The 21,662-nt window shown below is 35.5% G+C and overlaps 1 protein-coding gene across 2 annotated transcripts in view; it reads left to right on the top strand.

The window, feature by feature from the left end:
• LOC306870095 (A disintegrin and metalloproteinase with thrombospondin motifs 3-like) overlaps positions 1-21,662 on the top strand; it is a 150,667-nt gene that overhangs the window by 30,022 nt on the left and 98,983 nt on the right. For both annotated transcript variants that reach the window (XM_079417166.1, XM_079417165.1), the window contains one exon: positions 5,820-5,976. In XM_079417166.1, the coding sequence (XP_079273292.1) occupies positions 5,820-5,976 (157 nt within the window). The remainder of the gene's footprint in view (positions 1-5,819; positions 5,977-21,662) is intronic.

Raw genomic sequence — 21,662 nt, 5'->3', positions numbered from 1 at the left:
TATGGCAATTTGAGAGAAACATTGAATTGTTAAAATATATGTTTTTCATTCCTTGATGTTTTCTTTTTCATTATATACGCTAATTTATTTTTTCACAATACCAAAACTTTGAATTTATATTCGATTTTCAGATCTAAATTATTCTCACTTTGTTGATTTCTGAATAATTCTGAATAATTTTGTGTCAGGGGAAATGTAATTAGTTTACTGAGTTATGTAGGAAAAATAAATTTTGTTTACAACTGTGTGTGATAACTGTGTGTGAAAGCATTTTTTAATTAAAGATGCTTTGACTTTGAAACTAATAGGAGGCTGAAAAGAAAGCAGAGTGGACAACAAATGCATCAAACATTGAACTCTCTCTGGTGTTTTTATTTGTTATCGGGGCTTCCAAAAAATAATTGGTTGTGAAGGCACATACTGGATTGTGTTTTATCAGCATAATTTGATAGAATTTTCATGAAGCTGAAAAATGTATGATGTGTTGCTTAAAGCTGCACTTTTTTTGGTTAAAAATGATCCGAAATCAATTTTTACAAGTACATAACCAGCCAGTGTTCAAAACCATCTCCTTACCTTAGCTCGATTCACAACAGTAAGTTTATAATAATGTTTTCTAATATGAGAGGTACTGGTAGCAATTCACGGGAAATTCGATCATGTCACCGCGTCATCACATCACATCACATCTGTAAACATAAAGAAGGTATCCTAGCTAATAGGCTATCGCATGTGAGGATGCTGCAGGTGGTGAATTGTTCATAGCCTTTTCTGACAGCAGCTGGAATAATTAAATTGATCATTTTGATGGCGGATTGTAATCCAGAAAGGATTATGTGTTTATGAAACACATGTGACTGAAAGTAAATTATATTCCAGTTTTAACTGTGCATCTGATTACAGATAGCCTATGTGGGATTACACAAAATTTGTATTTTAAAGAGATCCAGTTCTAAAGAAGAATAATTAGCTTTTTGGGTTAAAATAATTTCTTTATATGAAATTTTAATGGTATGACAATTAGAGATTAGACTGTACAGAAATTGAAATCTACACGCTAATACACACTACATACACATAGTCATGCAATGCTGATGCTGTTTACATTAACAATATGAGAAAAAAGTATAACAATAATAATAATTTGCATGGTTTGATGTGATATGAGCTAAACAATCGTAAGATTTAATCACCATTAGTAGTGTGATTTATTGTAATGCTTTTTTCCTCATTTGGTCAGAACAAAAGCGGCAGACTTGTTACTTATTTTTATTTTTTATTTTATAAAAAATTATTTGAAAAGGGACCATGTACAATTTTAACATAAATGTTTCCATTTCATGCACCAAATTTAGCCAATGGCTAGTTTTCATCTGCGGTCCCTTGGTAGGTAATCATAATCATAGGTAAACATAAAAACAAAACAACAAACACATAAAATAATACTTATAGTACATATGCTATCAGAGCCAAAAAAGAGCAGTAAAGATAACATCCAGTTAAACCACAACCATGTCAGTGTTTACAGAGTTGAGTTGATTTTAAATAAGATTGTAGTTTTCATTTAAAAATGCCAATAGATGTGGGCATCCTTATGTCCAGTGGTCGAATTGTAAAAAGTTTTTAGGGGGGATGGTGTGGTCGGGGGTGGGGGTGATCCTGTGGCTAATTTTACACAATGATTACAAAATTGGTCTCATTTTTAAAAAGGTTTCTATTTCATGAAAAAAATTAGCCTTATTAAATGAACTATTATTTATAAGTAGTTTTTTTTTTTTCCTTCTGGGGCCTGAAATAGAGACATTTTAGTCAATACTAATCATTAAACAATATTTTGCTGAATGTGTTTTTGTGCTGGCACCTTGGCTGGTTTAGGTCTGTCATGGATAAATAAATATGACAATAATACTGCCAGTAGGTGGCAGCAAGTCCCTGTTTTAATAAATGACTTACGGAATCACTCAAATCAAATGATTAGTTCAAAACGGCTGATTCAATTAGAAACTAAATAAGTGCGAATCTGAATTAAAATCACTGGCTCACTCGATTCATTCAAAAACAGATTCATTCAAGGAATGAAACACTGTGTTGCTAACTAATAGCACATTTGTGCTCGCGCACGTGCTGATGTACAGAAAAGTACATTGCTTGTGCAATGAATATAAAAACGTAAAAACTCATACATGGGTATTTTTTGTTTCATTGCTGGAATTATAAGTGCATTCTAACTGTATTCTAATGGGCTTAATCACGCAGTGAATGCTTTTGGACTCTCAAGATTTTTTTTTTTTTCTCTTTTTTTTTTCTCAAAGTTGGATAATGTCAGCTCTCCTATCGTCTCTCAGTCCCTCACAGTCATGCATACATTATGTCAGGAGAATGTCTAATCAAGGAAAAATCATATCTTCTGTTGTCTTCTTTTTAAAGAACTTCAAGAGTGTCAGTCCTGTGTCTTGTTTCCCCCTCCTCTCGTGCCCACATTTGGCCTTCCTGTTCCTGTCCTCGTTTGTCATCATTAGTTCATTTGTCTCCAGCCCTGTTTAATTGCCCCGCACCTGTTTCTGTTCTTCCCTGTTGATTTCCTAGTGTTTATAAGCCCTGTGTTTCCCTGCCCCTGTGTCCGGTATTGATCGTCATCTATGTTCTTCTCTCCCCAAGCTCCTCGTCTGTCTGTTTCAATAAAGGATTATTATTGGAATCTCCTTGTCTCCGCGCCCCTTGTTTCCGAGAGGGATCTGACAAAGAGTTGCGCTTAAACCATTTTGCGCTAAAAATGACGAAAACAATTGCTTCTGCTTGTGCGCAGCTTGACCAATCGCCGTTATATAGTTTGTAAATGATCATAAGTAGAGAATTTTTACATTTAATGTGCATGATAATTTTTCCGTAATACACAAAATTTATAATCCAAAGGGGTTATTCTCAAAAAACACTCAAAATGTTTGTCTTTTTGTCCAGAGTTTTTAAAGTCTGTTTATAAAGAAACTTTAAAGGTTTAATATCAGTTTCTCCTGCTTGACCCAAACATGTCATGCATAACAGCCTTAGCTACATCAGTGAGTAGACATTGCCTAATTTGTCTGAAATTTATCAAGTTATATTTTATAGTCTTCACCATTTTCTTTACATATTTGGTTTGGATCCAGCGTTAAACCAAGATAAGGACGTGAAAATTATAACTGCGTCGGGCTTAAACTAGCAAAAAAACACTTGTGTCGCACCTGGTGCCGCATTGCACCGGGTGTATGATAGGGCCCAACATCTTTGTTTGCATTGAACTTTCAGCGTCGTGCAGATATTGTTCATGCTCAAACAGCAAAATTACACACTAACTAAAGCTAAAAAAGTGAATTCTAACCACCCCTTTAATTCTGAGTAGAAGGAATGTTTGGAAGTGAGCCATGTATTGTGTGCCTGTACATAATAAGGGTAACACTTTAGAATACGGTTTCTTACTTTCTTACTAACTAATAAGGAATTATTGAAGAACTAACAGGTAATTATTCATTAACACTTCACTCACTACTGTTAACTACTAAGGAAGATGTTTTAAATAACCAGCATGTAATACAATTTTATGATTGTGTTAGGTAACAGTTAGCTAAACAATAACTAATGTATTCTTTCATACCTCCTGAAGAACTACTATTAATTATCTACTAGTTAATTTTCAAGAAAAATAACTATGAAGTAATTACTAATGAACAGTCATACACAATTGCATTCAGTTGTGACCCTTTTATATAAATGTTAATTAATAAAGAATAGTTAGATAATTCCGCAGGAATTACTTAGAACCTGAAACAGTATTCTAAAGTGATAATATAGGGAACCCATTAGTAATTAATAAATAATTATCAAATAATTATGCAGGACTTATGTCAAACCTGAAACAGTAGGCCTATTCTAAAGTGAAAATATAGTGAAACCTTTAGTAACTAATAAAGAATTAATTACTTGTGTGGGAGCTAGGCTCAGTTATTCTGCAGTTAACTTCCCTGTGTTAACTTAGGCGTTAACACAACACAAAAACTACCCAAGACTAAAAAACAAAACAACAAATATGACTTCATCCCAGTGTTTCTGTAAATAAATAAACAAATGAATTAATTACTTAACAAACCACCATTTTACAGAGTGTACTGTATCTGTAGTAAGCTGGATAGTTATGGCAAGACAGTGGAGTTGGGGTTCCTTTCCGAAGTAGATTTCCTACAGAACATGTGCACAAAGCAATTATTTACCATACAGGCAAAAACATAAGGGGTGAGAACCCAAAAGGCGTAAGTGACATTTCACCAACTTTACAGGAGGGCCAAAACAAAAATATTGCATAGGTTGATCTGACTTTATGCATTGATTTCAATCGTTCATAATATAAATTTGTACACTCATGGATGACAGTATACCTTTGCCAGTAGAAAGAGCTCATCAAGAGCTTTCATTTGATATATATTGGTGTGCAGCAAACAAAATGCATATTTCATTTTCATTATAGGCTAATAATAGTAGTACTGGACTGTAACAAAGTTGCTACTGTAGTAGTACTTTGTACTCTTTCTTTTACTCAAGTAATTTTGAAAATGGATAGGCCTTATAATTTTACTGGAGTAATATTTTATTGGGGTATCTGTACTTTTACTCAAGTACTTGATTTGTGGGCCACAACCTGATTATTATAGTGACTATTTGCGTATAACTTTTCAGTAGTAGTTATTTCATAGTTATTTGTCTTAACCTTAACTTGTAGATAATTAATAGTAGTTCTTCAGGAGGTATGACAGAATACATTAACTATTGATTAGCTAACTGTTATTTAACACAATCATAAAACTGCTTTACATACTGATTAGTTAACACATCTTCCTTAGTAGTTAACAGTAGTGCGCTAAGTGTTAATGAATCATTACCTGTTAGTTCTTCAATAACTCCTTATTATTTATGCAGTAAGAAACAGTATTCTAAAGTGTTACCATAATATGTTGTGACTGTTACCATATGTTAGTTTAAAAGATAATTCAGGCTGAACCACTTTTGCAAGTTATGTTGAGTTTATTGGAACACAAGTTATCTTTGGCGGCATGGTTCCTTATGAGGGTTCTCGCTCCATAATTATTTGCACACACGAGAGCTTTAGCATTAACCTGCCAGAACCATCAGCTGAGTGAAATACAGATGATAAAGAACATAAGTAATGTCTTAAATGAAACAGTGGTAACATGTAGACATTGTGGTGAATCCCAGGACGACTATACTGTAGCTTGCTATGAAGAGTGAATGTCTCTTGGCAGTGGGGTCCATTACAGCTAGGAATTGAAAGCCTTGGTAATCTGAAACAAAAAGAAGACGACAGCCAGAAGGTGCACAATAATATGCTTGAAACTTATAGATGAGAGGGAGGGAGGGTTGCGAGCAGTTTGAGCACACTTACCGAGCTGTAATTCCAAGTATATATATCCCCGGTCTAATAGAAGAATGGAAGAGGTTGGAGCTATTTATCAGCTGACCGCAGCCTTATCCCTACGTGGCCTGACTGAACTATTGCTGTGCTTGATTTGATTAGTTGATTAGAGGGGATGAGGGCTGATAAATAGAGCATCTGCCCTTCCAGCAAAACCATATGATTTGTTTTTGCAGGGGCCTTGCATTTAGTGGTGAGATTTATTGTCACCTACATTTATACATATTTAATTTTACTGTCAAATCTGTATCTAATTCTTATTTATAGGTTTATTCTCGAGATAAGAGACTTTGGTTAGAGAGACTTCAATTTCCCCTTTATTGCTGTCAAAAGTTGTTCTTATTTTTGTTTTTCCAAGGCTGGCATGATTCGAACTGATTCCGATGAGTACTTCATCGAGCCTCTGGAGCGAGGAACACAGGAACACGAGGAGAGGGGAAGAGTACATGTGGTGTACCGAAGGTCTGCACTATTGAAAGCACCTTCAGACATCTATTTGGATTACCAGCCAATCGGTATGTACCACTGAATTATTGAAGGCTTTTGTGCATCTGTTCAATCTAGCCTTGTCCCATTTCCTATGTTTGCCCTAGGCTTAGGATTTTTCACAGCCTTGTGTTGTAAATCATTTATAATGTTTCATTTGTTTAAAATCAGACAAGGAACCACCAAACCATTGTTGCTGTTGATTGATGATTGCTAAATTTAATTAACAGTCAACATTGTAATGAAGGCCTTAGTTCAGGGGTCAGCAACCTTTTTGACATAAAGTGTAATTTTTTTTTCACCTTCCCAATTTATGAAGTGGTTTTGTATTATGTGGTTTGCATCAGGGTTATTATAGTCAGCTAAAACTAAAAGCACTAAAAGCATGCTATTTAACATAAATGTTAAAGGTGCCATAGAATGCATTGATACAGTATTTTAAATTGTTCTCTGATATCTACATAGAAGGTATGTGGCTTAGGTAAGGGCAAAAAATCTCCAGAAACTATTTTACATGTGCATTTACAACCCTAAGATTTCACACTAGAATGAAATGGTCTGTTATTGGCTTATTTGGCAGGGTCATGAATAATAATGAGCCCTGCTCTGACTGGCTGTTTCACAGTGCTGCGTAATGTTGAGCTCTGCTCTGATTGGCTGTTTCACAGTGCGGCTCATTTCAGTAACTCACAGCAAGAAGGACACACAGGAAGGAAAATATTTATTTCTATACTTTCTCTCGCAGTTATATCATCGGGTAATTATACTGTATATAAAATGCGGGCATCAGGGAGCTGTTAATAGGGCCTTTCGCACTGCTTTAGTTCCAGAACTAAAAGTACAGTACTAAAGTACTGGGAGGATTTTGCGTGAACTATTTCCCAGTACCATTTAAAGGGTTGCATTCGCACCGGCAGTGGGTACTAAGAAGTGACATAAGCCTGTTGTTTATAAATGCTCTCAGTATGATACAGTATTTACACAGTATATGTTTACACAGTGTTTTAAATTATGGCGGGTGAGGGCGTTTTCGTATGCGTTTAGCCAATCTGCGTACACTTACGTCACAGATAGTTCCTAGAACTGTTTTAGACCTTACTCTGAAGTAGGAGCTAATTTAGTTCCTCCAAACGGAGTTCTTGGAACTAAAACCGTTCCTAGTTCCCACGGTGCGAACACGCCAAAAAGTGGGTAGTTCCACAATTAGTTTGGGTACTTTGAAAAGGTTCCTGCGGTGCAAAAGGGCCTATTAATATGCAAGACATTGAAACTGCTTTTGAACGATCGGTCGATCGCGTTATAGTTTCACTTTCACTTTCAAGATACGCGATCGCATGAACTCTGTATATATTATGGAGCGGCAGTACTTACCACACATTTTACAAGATCAGATGCTTGTCAGTGGTGCTCAGGATCTGTAAATCATTTGCGATCATCCTCATCCCTCCTTACTCTGTTTATGTGGTAAGTGAAATCTTATGTACTGCAGTGTAACAGGCTACCGCTAACAAGGAGCTTACCATGTCCCTTTAGTGGCTCGCGTTATTTTAGTAGAACGCGTTATTTGCTTTCCGTGCCTTTCTGAATAAAGACACCATCCCTGCTCTTCACATTCCCTGCATGGCCTGGAACATAACATTTATTTCCATGGTCTGCCATTTTCGCTGTTGTCCGTGCTTGTTTATTTACAAAACCTGCAGAACTTCTGAGGTTCGGCTGGCCTAGAACAAGGGCGGGTTTATGCAAATGTTGGGGGCGTTACTATTAGTGATCCCGACTGTTACGTCACAGTCAGTGTTATGTTCTGATTCGCCAGTTTTTCAGTGGTCTTTTTTTATTCACAAGATTTACATAAGAAGGAGGAAACTGGTGTTTGAGGCTCACGGTATTTCCATGTATTTAAACATGTTCCATGTTTAAATATTAAATCTAATTTATTTCATTTCAGCTTGACAAGGCAACTCATTGACTTGATGTACTAAATCTACATAATAATAATTCATAAAAACAATACAGACATATTTAAAAAGAACAGTAATAAAAGTAATTCAAAATATTAACAAAAACTATAATAGTATCACAACAAAACTAAAATAACATTGATTTGAAATATAAAACAATATATTTATAATTTGATTTCTGTTTATATATTTATAACAGTATACTATACAGTATATATGATACTGGTAGAATATTGCATGACGGTTGCAACTGTTGTAACTGATTGTTGATCAGTTCTTTAAAAAACTAATGACATAATTTTGTCCTCTATCAGATGAATATTACCTGACCTGAATAGTAGAGATAGGAAACTGTTTGTTTGGAGCAGACAAATTCCTTTATCGTGTTTTGAAAAGTGGTTTTATATTGCTTTTGTAAGAAATGTACAGCTTACTAAAGTATGCTAGAGAGTCTGAAGTCAGACATTCTTTGTAGGTGGGCATGCCCATTATTACTGAACAGCATCTTCTCAACCAGATCACACAAACCTTTTTACAAACCACCACTGGGGCTTTTGAATGACTGACAGCCGTTTTAAATTCACAGTCAACTTTTTTTTTTTCGTTGAATAATTTTATAATCACATTCGAACACTGGGAAGCTCTGAGAAGTCGAGCCCTTTGTGCGATCGCAACCTTTTGAGATTTCTTCTCAATTCAGTCGCTTCTAAAGAGTCAAGTGCTTGTGTGGCAGTGCCGGTTGCCCTGGCGATGTGATGACATTCCATTGTCCCAGGAGGGAAATGCGTAAGCAGAGATGATTACGCTCTTCCTCTTGTTGCTTAGATAATCACAGCGTGCTATTGATAAGATGAGGAAAGGTTTTCTCTACTTGGCCAGTGAACCTTAAATTTATTGCCATTATCAAACCTATTGCTAATATTCGCGTACTACTCGTAAAGCCTGACAATTTTCAGCTGTATGTGAATTCCGAAAATTACTATGACCCATTTATGCAGACAAACCTCTCTAAGGGTATTAAAGGGATAGTTCACCCAAAATGTAAATTTGCTGTTTATTTACTCAACCTCAGGCTTTTCAATTAGGTGACTTTTTTTTCTTCAGTAGAACAGTAAAGAAGAATTTTAGCTGAAACTGGGGACCATGGTGATTCTTAAAAAGCAAATCAATGGCTACCATCACTTTGAGAGTCAAAAAGCATAAACAGGCAAGACACAGACAATACTCCTGATGACACATTGAGGTCTTATGAAGTGAAACAATTGGTCTGTGCAAGAAACGGAACATTATTTTAGGCCTGCAACAACTAATTGATAAAATCGATTATTATCGATAAGGAAAATCATCCACAACGATTCTCGTTATCGATTAGTTGGGTCTGCCAACATGCACGTCTAACTTCAGCCAGTCTTGTCAAATTACAGCACCGATTAACGCATTTCTATGAACAAAATGCATCTAAAAATAGTGGTGGAAACAGAATGAGATTTTGCGGGAGAAGTACGTGATCCAAGCTGCCCAAAACATGATAATTATTTATTTTAAGCTTTAAGCTAACTTAAGGCATTAGCGTAATACCTTGCCCTGTCAGGCGTTTTGACAGATGCGTGTGCGTCCTCAGCGTAAACACTTTCAGTTTATGGTCATATCCTAATCTGTAAATGTCACAAATTCACTCGAGCATTTCCATTTTTGCATAAACTTCCGTCCTGACAGTCTGTGTTAAGTTTAAATCTTTACTGAATGAGTGCTGGCGCGGCAGGTGTGTGAACGCGCGTCAGAGTGGGAGACAAAATTCAGCGCAAAAACATTCATTGTGATGAAATATCTGTTGTTGAACGTACACGTATTTTATGAGAGTAGGAACTGTAAAGGGATAACAGCGTGTAATTTTCTGAATATAAATATCAGATGCTTCATAGCCGCCTTTTACAGGATAAAGAAATTACGTGACTGTGATCAAAAAGTGAACACATGTTCCTGCAGAACATTACTCTTACCTGTTGGTTAACACTGAGTTTGTGTTTTTATTCTATATTTATTATTAGTTTAAATCTCTTCATCAAAAATTAAGATATAGTCATATATACAGTGCTTAACAAATTTATTAAAACAAATTTATGTAAGGTTTGTGCCACTGCTGCTCTAAACTAACAGTATTGGTGTTTACTAAAATAATCTTTTAGCTATCTGTATTAGTTAGTCCTTCAATATGCATAAGCTCTTTAGTAACAGTAGGCTATTTCTAATGCTGTAATATAATTATTGTTGTTATCTGAAAGAATGAAAGATCTAAGAAATATTATTTCAGATACCCAATTACAGTCAAAAAGTACATAAACAATTCCAGCAAGAATGCATGCTGTTATGAAAGGCAGGAGGCCATTTTTTTTATTATGTGAATAAATAATATTTAGTTGTTTCAGTTTGTTATTTGCCCAATAAATGACAATAACAGTTTTAGATTTAAACAATTCTTTGACAAATTCCAAAAATATTTGTCTTCTCTTTATTATGACAGGTGGTCTAATAAATTGTTAAGCACTGTAAGTTTTCATAGCATTCAGTTGGCACGTTTGTTTGAAGGACATTGGGCAGAATGTGGAAGTGTTTTTTTTGTCAATAAAATAAAAAAAGAAAAATGTAGCTTTTTTTAAAAATCCGATTAATTGATTAATCGGAAAAATTAATCGCCCAACTAATCGATTATCAAAATAATTGTTAGTTGCAGCCCTACATCATTTACAACAATCTGTAATCAATTAAAACTATTGCTGGTATGCGATTAAATTTTTTTATCTAATTAATTACATGATGTGGCGATTAATTAATCTAATTAATTGCAAATTAATCGCACATCAAATTTGGCTGAGAAATTACTCCCAAAAGATAATTTAAAGTCATTGTTGTGTAAAGCATCAAACAGATGTTACAAAAAGCAGCTTCAGCAAGAAATATTTTGTTTGATTCAACATAGAATTTATTACATATACTCTTTTGGACCATGAGGGTGAGTAAATGACAACATTTAAATTTTTGGGTGGGTGAACTATACCTTTATTTTTATTTTTTTTTTATTATTATTACTACTATGGAAATATGAAATTATTTATTTAATGAAATGATACTCTAAAGAATAAACTAAACTAACTAAAACTGCCAGTAGTTGGTGGTAAATGTCTTAATGATTAAATATTGAGTCATTTATTTATTTATTTGATTCATTCAAATGGCTAATTCATTCAGGAGTGTAGTAAATGGTTATCTTTATGAATGGTCCATTGAATCATTAGGCTTGTTCGATTTGAAGCAGATCATCACCATTAGATCGATCGGTGTGTGACATCAAAGTACCGCCAGAACGATTAGACTCTCGTGGGACTTTTGATGTCATAAACTGATCGGTCTGTGCAGTGCCGCTTCAAATCCAAGGAGCCTAATGGTTCACCCAGTTCATTCAAAATTTGGATTAAGAAATTAAATGCAGCCTCATGTTGCTCGGAGACGAAAAGTTCTGCTTTGTCTTTATAGTTTCGTTGGCAAAACTGAGCAAATCAGACAACATTGTGTCTAAAATAACACAATATTAACTTCTAATTTGTTGAACTGTTGTATAAGATGATTATCAAATTTGCTCTGGTGTGGTATTGCACTTATTGCTCATATGATATTGCTTAACAATATGATGTAAATATGAGACAAAAACTCAAACAGGGGCATTTTTGCTCCATATCTTGAATTTTAGGGACTTTCTAACTATGTTCTCTAAGCTCCATCACACAGTGAGTTGTTGCCCTGCCTCATATTTGTCATCAGTCAACTGTATGAAATGTCAGATGACCCTCGTAGGTCTGAGGCGGGGCAAGTGCGTTAAATGTGTTGTTAATTTTAAACAGTTATTTTTCACCGTAATTAATCTAATTAATGCGTTAATCCCCAGCCCTATTTAAAACTTTTTTTTTTTTTTATTGACCTGGATAAACCAGTTCACCAAATCAGACTGAACTGTCTTGTTCAGTTTGTGGCTCAATCAAATCTTACTTTCAGATGTGCGTGACAGTCACTCTGACTCAAAATGAACCAAAATACCAGCATATATGATCCTATAATGCTAGTTTGGAACAAAAACAAGAATACCCAAGACAAGTCACTCGTAAAGTTTTGAATGGGGAAAAATGCAACACTCAGTATGGCCGCTCTGTGAACAAAGCCCTGCCTTCTGAGAAAAAGAGCCAATCCCTAATCGAAAAAGTCATTGCGTCACTGCTGCTGCCGTTAGAAGTCCCGGTTGCTATAGAAACAGGCAGCATTCTGAGACGTGTGCCTAGGACTGCCAATGCACACTGGCTGGTCTAGCATGAAAAATAAGGTTTTTTTAAAACGCTATGCAAGCAACATAAACAACATTTATGATACAGATGTTGTCGGATTTCATTGGTGATTTCAAATATGAAATTTAATCGTAAGCTTGGTGAACAGTTTCGGATAATTTGATGTTTCCCCATTCAAAGAGACAGGAGTAGGGTTGCCACCCGTCCTATAAAATACGGAATCGTCCTGTATTTAAAGGTAAAATGATGCTTCCCGTAAAATCAATCACAAATGCCAACACACAAATGAATCAACAAATAAGTATTTTGCACTGTTTATAATACTAATAGAAATTATAATGAAAACAAATTCATACGAGGTATTAGAGAAGCTCACTTCCGCGTGATTGCATTTTGGCTTCTTTGTTTTCATAGTGACATAGTCTCCAGAACGCCCGCCTTTAAAGCCCTTTCACGCGAGTGCTGCATGAGCTAAACCTGCTCTGTTTAAAACATCTAGAGCTCACGTCTGCCCTTTGAACACCAGGCTTTCCAGATGTAAGGCTGAATGGGAAAGTTATCAGTGGGTCTGTCCAGTAACTAATAATGAATGCGCAGTTTGCAGAGAAGCATTTCAGTTGCTCACGGTGAACTGTGACTTAAAGGGACAGTTCACCCCAAAATTAAAAATTTGGCATCGTTTACACACCCACAAGATGTTCCAAACCTGTAATCATTTCTTTCTTTTGTTGAACATAAAAGAAAATACTTTGAAGAATGTGGGTAACCAAAGAGTTTCTGGTCCCCAATGACTCTGATAGTATTTTTTATATTTTAAGTTACTGAGGACCAGCAGCTGTTTAGTTACCCACATAAGTATCTTCTTTTGTGTTTAGAAGAAAAATAACTTTATGCAGGTTTAGAACAACCTGGGTAAATTATGACAGAATTTTTAAAGTGACAGACACATCTGTGCTTCAAGGTATAGGCCTATTGTTTTATTAAAATTTGGATAGTCTGTTAATATAATATTCCATATATTATCAGAGCTTGGTAGACATAATTGTTAATAGATTGATTAATGTTAGACCCTTATTAATGTATCATTTATATTAATCATAAATTTATACATAGTAAATAATGAAAAATGCCATTTACACTTTGGCATTTTAAGATGTAAAAATAAAAATATTTAGCTAAAAATGGGACAAATTAATGTAGCCCTAATTTAAGCAAATAAAAATAAAATAAAAAAATTCGTCCCATCCAGGTAACAGCTGCAGAACTGTTAAAAAAAGACTAACAATAATTAATAATTATAAATAATCAAATTTAATATAACAATATTAATATGTTCTGTTTGAAGTGTGCTTACTTGAGCAGGCTTTTGGGGGGGGGGGGGGGGGGGGGGGGGTGTTCGCTGTGAATGGGTGTCCCTTATTTTGCCTCGCTGAAGCTGGCAACCCTAGATAGGAGATAAACTTGCATTTCAAAGATGGCCAGCAAGTGATATCTGCCTTAAAGTGTCCCTATTAGTGATTAAAGGTTCATATTTTGGTTTTTGGAGTCCCCAACAACAGGTCGACATGCATGCAAGGTCAAAAAACACTTTCATTGTCTTATAATGCATTTATTTTTATCTTATATTGCTCAATGACTCCCAAACGATTCGCTCAACTATTAATTTTTCCAAACCCCTCACAGCAAATCAGAAATCGAAAATTTAACAACAAGAGAGTTACAATTAACACTTTGTTAGTGTATATATGGATACCACCACATGAGTGTTAATGTAACACTTTCAAAAGTGTTGATATTACCAACACTAATATGGTGTTAAAATGTAACACTATTAGAGTTAAATAACAACACTGCAATAAGTTGTTGATATTACCAACACTAAAAGGGTGTTAAAATGTAACACTATTAGAGTTCAATAACAACACTGCAATAAGTGTTTTAAACTCCAAACTGTTGTAAAATGTTAAACTGTTACATGTTGAGAATTTAAAAAAAAGGCTAAACAAAACCCTTCAAAGCCACAACTGTTTATTTAACAACATAACACATGCAGTTTCAGTGCTCTACAAAATGCAACAACATACAACACACTTTGATCTGTAACAACATACAAGAACGAATCGGAGTCATATGACATCTGAAGGTCAAAGGGCTTGGGGTGCTGCAGTTCATGTTGCTTTACAATGCAAAAATGATCAAGTCCTTCAACCTGAAATGCATGCAGATGCTCAATAAAAATGGCCTCCATTTGCATCATGAGAAAATGTATTTCTTCCTTTCTTAGGATAATTGCAACTACTTTACAAAACAATGGCATTTCATCCACCACATCAATACAAACAACAGATCCACACCGATATTCAATTCCACTGCATCTTACCCATGCAGTATGAAGTACTGTATCAGAGCTGCCAAGTTGAAAATGTGCACAAACCAATTCATCATGATCTAATTCACCCAACATTTGAGTTTTCACTGGTCCTGACTCAATACCTCTGATGTTAAGTGACTCCCAATGATAAGCTATATAGCTAACTGATGCTTTAGTGCTAAAGACTCGTCTGCTGGTTCCTGATGCAAGAAGATATGGCTGCCGACGTTCATCTGCATCCAAGTGCTCTTCAAGACTCCGGCATGACTGAAAGAAATGTATGGAAAAAAGAATTGCAATCACATACATTAAGAATGTCAATTTCTACAAATTCCCATGATCGATCGTCAATAAAATTAACGATCAATTAATTGATTAATCATTAACTATAATAATGCTAGATGTGTCACAGTGATACATCATCACGGGAATGACAGGATGTGCAAATGACACTCAAAACGCAAATATCCTCACCCAAAGAAAATGTTTTTATTGTACATAAAAGGCTAGGATTATACAAAATAATCAGTGAAACTTAATAGAACCATTTAATTATTAAATGTAATGGCTAATATACAACGCATCAATAGCGCACTGGCAAATGGTACATGCGTGCATCCATGTCAGCAAAGGTTCAAATTGCAGTTTCAAAGGGCTTTACACTATAAAAATAAAAAGCATACTTTTTAAACACATATACTCAACTTGCACTCTTTGCCAGATCTGCATCAAGGTGTTTCAACTAGGAAATGATGCCAAAAATTCAGCTTTGAAATCACAGGACTAAATTACATTTTAAAATATATTCAAATAGAAAGCAATTATTATACTTAATGACGAGAGACTAACTAGACAAGGGAACATCTAGTCTTACTCAAAGGAACGTAAACTGCACCGACACAGTAGTCTACGTAACGCAAGAAAGTCATACTGCAAGACAAGAATTTGTGGTTAAAAAGTATATAAATTTCTGTATTTTAAGAAAATGATAATTTCGCTAGATAAGACCCTTATTCCCCGGCTTGGATCGTGTAGAGCCCTCTGAAGCTGCACTGAAACTAAACCTGTTGATCTCGTCTATATGGAGAAGAATCCTGGAATGTTTTCCTCAAAAACCTTAATTTATTCTTGACTAAAGAAAAGAATGAACATCCTGGATGACAATGGGTTAGTAAATTATTAGGAAATTTTCATTCTGGAGTGAACTAATCCTTTAATGGCGTTCATGCTTAATCAGTTTAAAGGATTATCGACAATTAATCAATTGTTGATCAATCGTTGGCATCCCTAAATCAAATACCAGAATATATTCAAAAGAACATATTCAGTTCAGTGATTTATGGAGTTTAGAGTATGTACAAATTCATGAAATCATAACACACCTTATGAAAATCTACGAGGTGATCCACGGCTTGACGTGCACTGATCTTAGTAGTCCTCTTTCTCCCAGCTGGTTGAGGTGACAGGACGTGCAACAGCAGAAGTAAAGTGGACATATCACTGTCCCAACCTGCAAAAACAATTGATTCAACTACTAAAAACTAGTATGTCATACACATTTAATCAAATCGACAACAAAAAAAACATTACGAAAATAAATTATGCAAATATATATAATCTATAAATACTTTTCAAGATGTCTACACAGGATTCCCCTTGTTCCTCTCTGGCTGATTGTAAAAGCTGTTCCAGATACGGTGTCGATGCAAGCATTGATGCCTCCTTTATCAACTTTGGTTTGTATGATGGCCACCTTTCTAGAAGTCTAGCAGACGTTTCAGGTCCAAAGAGAAGGCTGAAGTCTTGAAGAATCTAAAACATTAAGATACATGGGGGAGAAAAAAAAAAAAGTAAGCAAGGAGCAGAACATTATTTAAGGGAGAGTTCACCCAAAATGAAAACTTACCACCCTGATGTCATTCTTTGAAACACAAAAGATATCTTTAATACTCACTCTCTCAGCTTCGTGAAATGCAAATATAATGAAAGTCAACAGCTACCAACACTTTGAAACTCCAAAACGTAAAGGTAGGATGATATTAATTCATACAATTCAAATAGTTTATTCCAAGTCTTTCTGAAGTGAGAAGATCGGCTCAAACTCAAAACATTGTTGGCAACATAAACGTTATGGTATGCAAGATTGTTTTAACATTTGACTGACAAAAATGTTTTAACATTAATTGACGTTTGAATTTATCAGACCTAATTGATGTTACTTCAAAAGACTTTCAATATACCAGTTAAATTGTGTGGATTAATTGTATGCTTCCTTACTGACACTTTATTTAATATCCACAGTCATTTTAAACTTACTAATCCTTTTGTGTCCAACGGTCTTGGGAACACTGACAAAACTGTAGCTGAAGTTTCAGTCTTGTGGATCAGTCTCTGTCGATACTCAAATGCATCTTCTGGAATATTTTCTCCTGATCATTAGTATGGGTCATCAAAGAAATAGCCTGTTTACACTGCTCCTCCTCAAGTTGATGTTCGTTGTTTATACTCCTGATGAGTGTCGGACCACCTCCTGTCACCACTGCTGAACTAGAAGAACTAGATGAGTGAGGGCAAAGCTTTGTCTTTCTTTGTATAGTCTTCAGCCTCCAAGCCAGGAAGCCTGATCCACTCTGTGCATCATAGAAATGCTCCTAAGTACAACAAAACACAACATGCAATTCTACTTGACACACAGGTTGCAGAGTTGTGATGAAGGAACAAACCTGCATTTACTGAAAGAAATGCACCAATTCACAGATGCTGATGGGAGCTGCTCTCTAAATTTATTTTATTACAACTTACATAGCCTTTCTTAGACAGTGGATCTTTCAGGGCTGGGAACAAGCTGATGATACCATGGGCATATTTTTCCTTGGTCAGTCGTTGTGGAATCCTCCTAATTTAAAATGTATCACAGAAACAATACAATGGTATTACACACTAAAAAAAAATTAAGAAAGTAAAAATGCAATGTAACATTAAGGAATAATATACCCTTCAGTTTCTGTCATGTATGCTGCTAACATGTTCACCATTTGTCGTCTGGAACTATCACATATGCTCCCAGTTTCCTCATACTCCTTTAGGATTGCTACACCACCAGGTTTCTCAAGTAGAATCCTTTTAATAAGCTGAAAAGAAACATATATACATTTATATACATACTTACATATACACACACACGTATTTACTGAGACAGAAATACCGTTAACATGTATGTTATGCTTTTAGGCACCATGCAGGAGAAAAAAAACAACTTCTTGTCCATGTCCATGGGCATACAACTAACTTTACTTAATGTCTGTGAAAGTGCAAAACGCAGACATTAAAACACACTCACGTACATTAAATTACTTAGAATAGCATTCCAATAGCTGTCAGTAACGTTAACGTTACTGAATAGAAGTCAAGAAATTACCGCTTAGTTCGGCGAACTAACTATCTGGAATAATTCTACTAATACATGAAAAACAATTTCTAGACAAAGTTTAAAATAAGCACACAAGTAGATTTACTCACCAGTTATATTTCAGCAACTCTCTTAAGCGAGGGAAAATGGCGCCTGGAAGAACTGCACAAGCCAGACTGAGCTTCCCCTCACTCGTTTGGGCGCTAAAATACGAATTAAAGGAAAGTTGATTTTTTTTTTTTTACAGACTGGTGGCTGTAACAGCGCACAAAATAGCCTGTACTGAGACAGAAATACCGTTAACATGTACGTTATGCTTTTAGGCACCATGCGGGAGAGAAAAAACCGTCTTGTCCATGTCCAAAGTAACCTTAACTTACATGTCCATGGGCATACAACTACTTAATGTCTGTGAAAGTTCAAAACGCGGCCATTAAAACACGCACGTACATTAAATTACTTAAAATAACATTAAATTCAAAGATAGAAGTATAGAATAAGTATTACATATAGACTACATATAGAAGTCAAGAAAGTACTGCTTAGTTCGACGAACTCCACAAACAACCACGATTGATCCGCCCAAATTTAAAATTCGTCCCTCTGTCTTAAGTCATTTAACTAACAGTACATTTATAACTGTATTTCCATACAGAAAGTCTATAAAATACAAACACTGAGGTAGCTTGACTTACCAGTTGCTATTCTGAAACTGAGGGAAAATGGCGCCTTGAAGATTCTTCAGTGACAGCGTTGCATAAATACCAGGATGTTGGAAATAACACTGGCAAGTGTTGGTTACCTGTAACACTGTGGTTTTACACTGAATCAAATCAGCTTCTAACTCTATAGTGTTAATTTCTCAAAATCTAACTCTATAACGTCAACACTTTACGACATGCTTTAACACTGGCAATTTAACACTGACGAATTTGCTGTGCTCCTTTGTGTGATGCTAATTTAAATGGAGAAGCTGCTGGAGACCTTCTATTGCTCTGCAGTGGAGAGCCTGCTGACATACTGCATCACAGTATGGTATTGCAGCTGTACTGAGGAAGAGAGAAAGGGAATACAGCGGATCAACACCGCACAGAGGATCATTGGCTGTCCTCTTCCCTGTCTGAAGGACCTTTACAACTCCTGCTGCCTCAGCAGAGCTCAGAACATTGAAAAAGACCACTCTCACCCTGGTTCCCTTCTGTTTAACCTGCTATCCTCTGGCAGGTGCTACAGGTGCATCAAATCACAGACAAATAGACTCAAGGACAGCTATAATCACACTGAACACACACATGCACTGACATGCACTGACCCCACCCCCCATCTTACTCAGTACAATATGTGTATTATGTGTATCATATTTCTGTGCAATCTCCATTTTTAGTGCAATGTTTTTCTATACATTTATTCTTTCAGTGCAGTGCAGCATTATATTCCAGTGCAATATCTTCACTTTTTAGTGCAATGTTTTTATATCCCCATTCCTAATAGTTTTACTCAGAGCCAGAAGTCTACATCATATCATGCAATAATCATTTTGACAAGCTGTTACTTACTATTTATTTATTTATATATCCAAGCAATTATTTCTATTTTCATTCTCTTTATTCTCTTGTTTTAGCTTAAGGGGAGACACTGCAGGAAAAAAACACAGTTTTTTCATGCACCTATCAAATTTGAGATTTTGGGCTTTTTGGTTTTTCATAAAGTAATTTTTCAGACTAGTGGAAAGAAAACATCCAAAAGACACTGTTAAGTGTTTATTTTATAGCACTTTATCTATTTGTGTCAACAGATTTAAATTACAATACATATATTTAAAGGCCGTTTTCTCAAAATGAGTTTTCTCTCCTACATTGAGCCATATATCTCCACTTCAGTAGCACTTACACACACCAAACTCTTTATTCCTGTCTATATCCGGAAGGTTTTTACAGAGGGATTTGTTCATATATAATTTGCTTGATTATATACAACATTATATTCCCCACAAAATTTTGAAAATGTATTGTTTTCTGTCTGTTCTAAGTATTTTCTGAATTATGGAGTATTAAAATTACTCTAAACTTTTGACTCTAATATGTCAATAAAATGAAATAATAATTTTGAAACCAACTTTATCCAGTTTTTAGATTTTTGTTCTAGAAATGTATGCAAATTAGCACATATTTCATTAAGTAATGCCTCATTTGCATATTTAAACCTAACATTTTAGAAAGCTTGTAATACAAAAAATGTTTGCAATTATCAATGTAATCAATCAACTAGGTAAGTAAGGTGATAACTATTAGTTTTTTTTTACCCTATTCACCTGCAGTGTCTCGCCTTAAATATTTTAATTGTACATCTCTTTGTATCATGTATTTTTGTTTTTAGTTGTTTTGTCTATTATGTACCATGCACCTTACGCAGAAGCTCTGCAATTTCGTTGTATCTTGTGTACAATGACAAAAAAGAATTCTAATTCTAAAGAATTCTAATTGTAATTTGCGGTGATCGGTCCGATTGGTCAATCTCATTTTCATTTCATCATGCCTGTAATATCTGATAAAGCAGCGTTTGTGAGTGCAGTGCTGCTTTGTGTACAGCCGTTTACTGTGGAAACAGCTATTTTACCGCCCCAAAAAGCACCTAGTGGCAAAGAATGAATTTGCATTTTCATTCAGACCAACGCGAAAATCAAGTTTTTTTAGGTCTGCACGCGCAACAAGTGGGCGGGCAATATGCTATTGTTTCATGACGTCAACATTTTTTTTTTCCCTATATCTTTCTCACCTTCCCTTACTAGCTTGTACTTATTTGAACAATGACTGAGACTTGGTGTTACGAGCACTTCCTCTGTCTGATTGCCTCTTCAAGATGAATCGCTTTTTGTATTCTCCAATTGTAAGTCGCTTTGGATAAAAGCGTCTGCCAAATGACTAAATGTAAATGTAACTCTGTCCAGTTCATCCAAGGATGTTATAGACTCAATTGCGTGCCCGCATTCAGTTGTCTTTCAAAAACATCACAATTCGAATTGTGGCCTGGTAGCAAGCTGTGTTGTCTAATAGAGGAGAGAAAGCTGCTGTGATACTTAGCCTCATGGTGCTGTTTCCAGCTATGTGTTATTTTAACTCTTTCCGTGGTACACAGGTCATGGCCTCTGCTCGCCCTACTGACTAAAAGAGAAGTTCTCCTTCCTTAAGTGAATGTGTCTAGAGCGCTAAGAAAAGACCAAAGCATTGATCAGGTTACATTTACAAGCGTACAAGTGTCTTTCCTGTACCTCAAACAGTATAGCATGGTGATGCCAAGGTCATGGGTTTGATTCTATATGTCTTGAATGTAATGTAAAGTGCTTTGGATAAAAGTGTATGCCTTGTGCTTAGATGTAAGTGGGTTTGTTGCACACTAGCACAACAATGTGAAAAACAGATATTGAGTCAGTGTCAGTCCTCTGTCGTGTGTGTCATGTGTTCCTGCCTCATGTGCCCATATTTGGTTTGTTTCCTGTCCTTGTTAAATGTAATTAGTTAATTCTTGTCCAGCCGTGTTCGTCTTGTTATCTATGATTAACCTGTGTATTTATAGTCCTGTCTGTTCAGTTTGATGTCGTCTGGTCTACTCGTTACTCCCTGGCGTTCCTGTCTGTGTCAGCCCT

The sequence above is a fragment of the Barbus barbus genome, assembly GCF_936440315.1.
Source record: "Barbus barbus genome assembly, chromosome: 5".
Lineage (NCBI taxonomy): Eukaryota > Metazoa > Chordata > Actinopteri > Cypriniformes > Cyprinidae > Barbus > Barbus barbus.
Note: the sequence above shows the minus strand (reverse complement) of the source record. Positions and strands in the feature narration are given on the sequence as shown.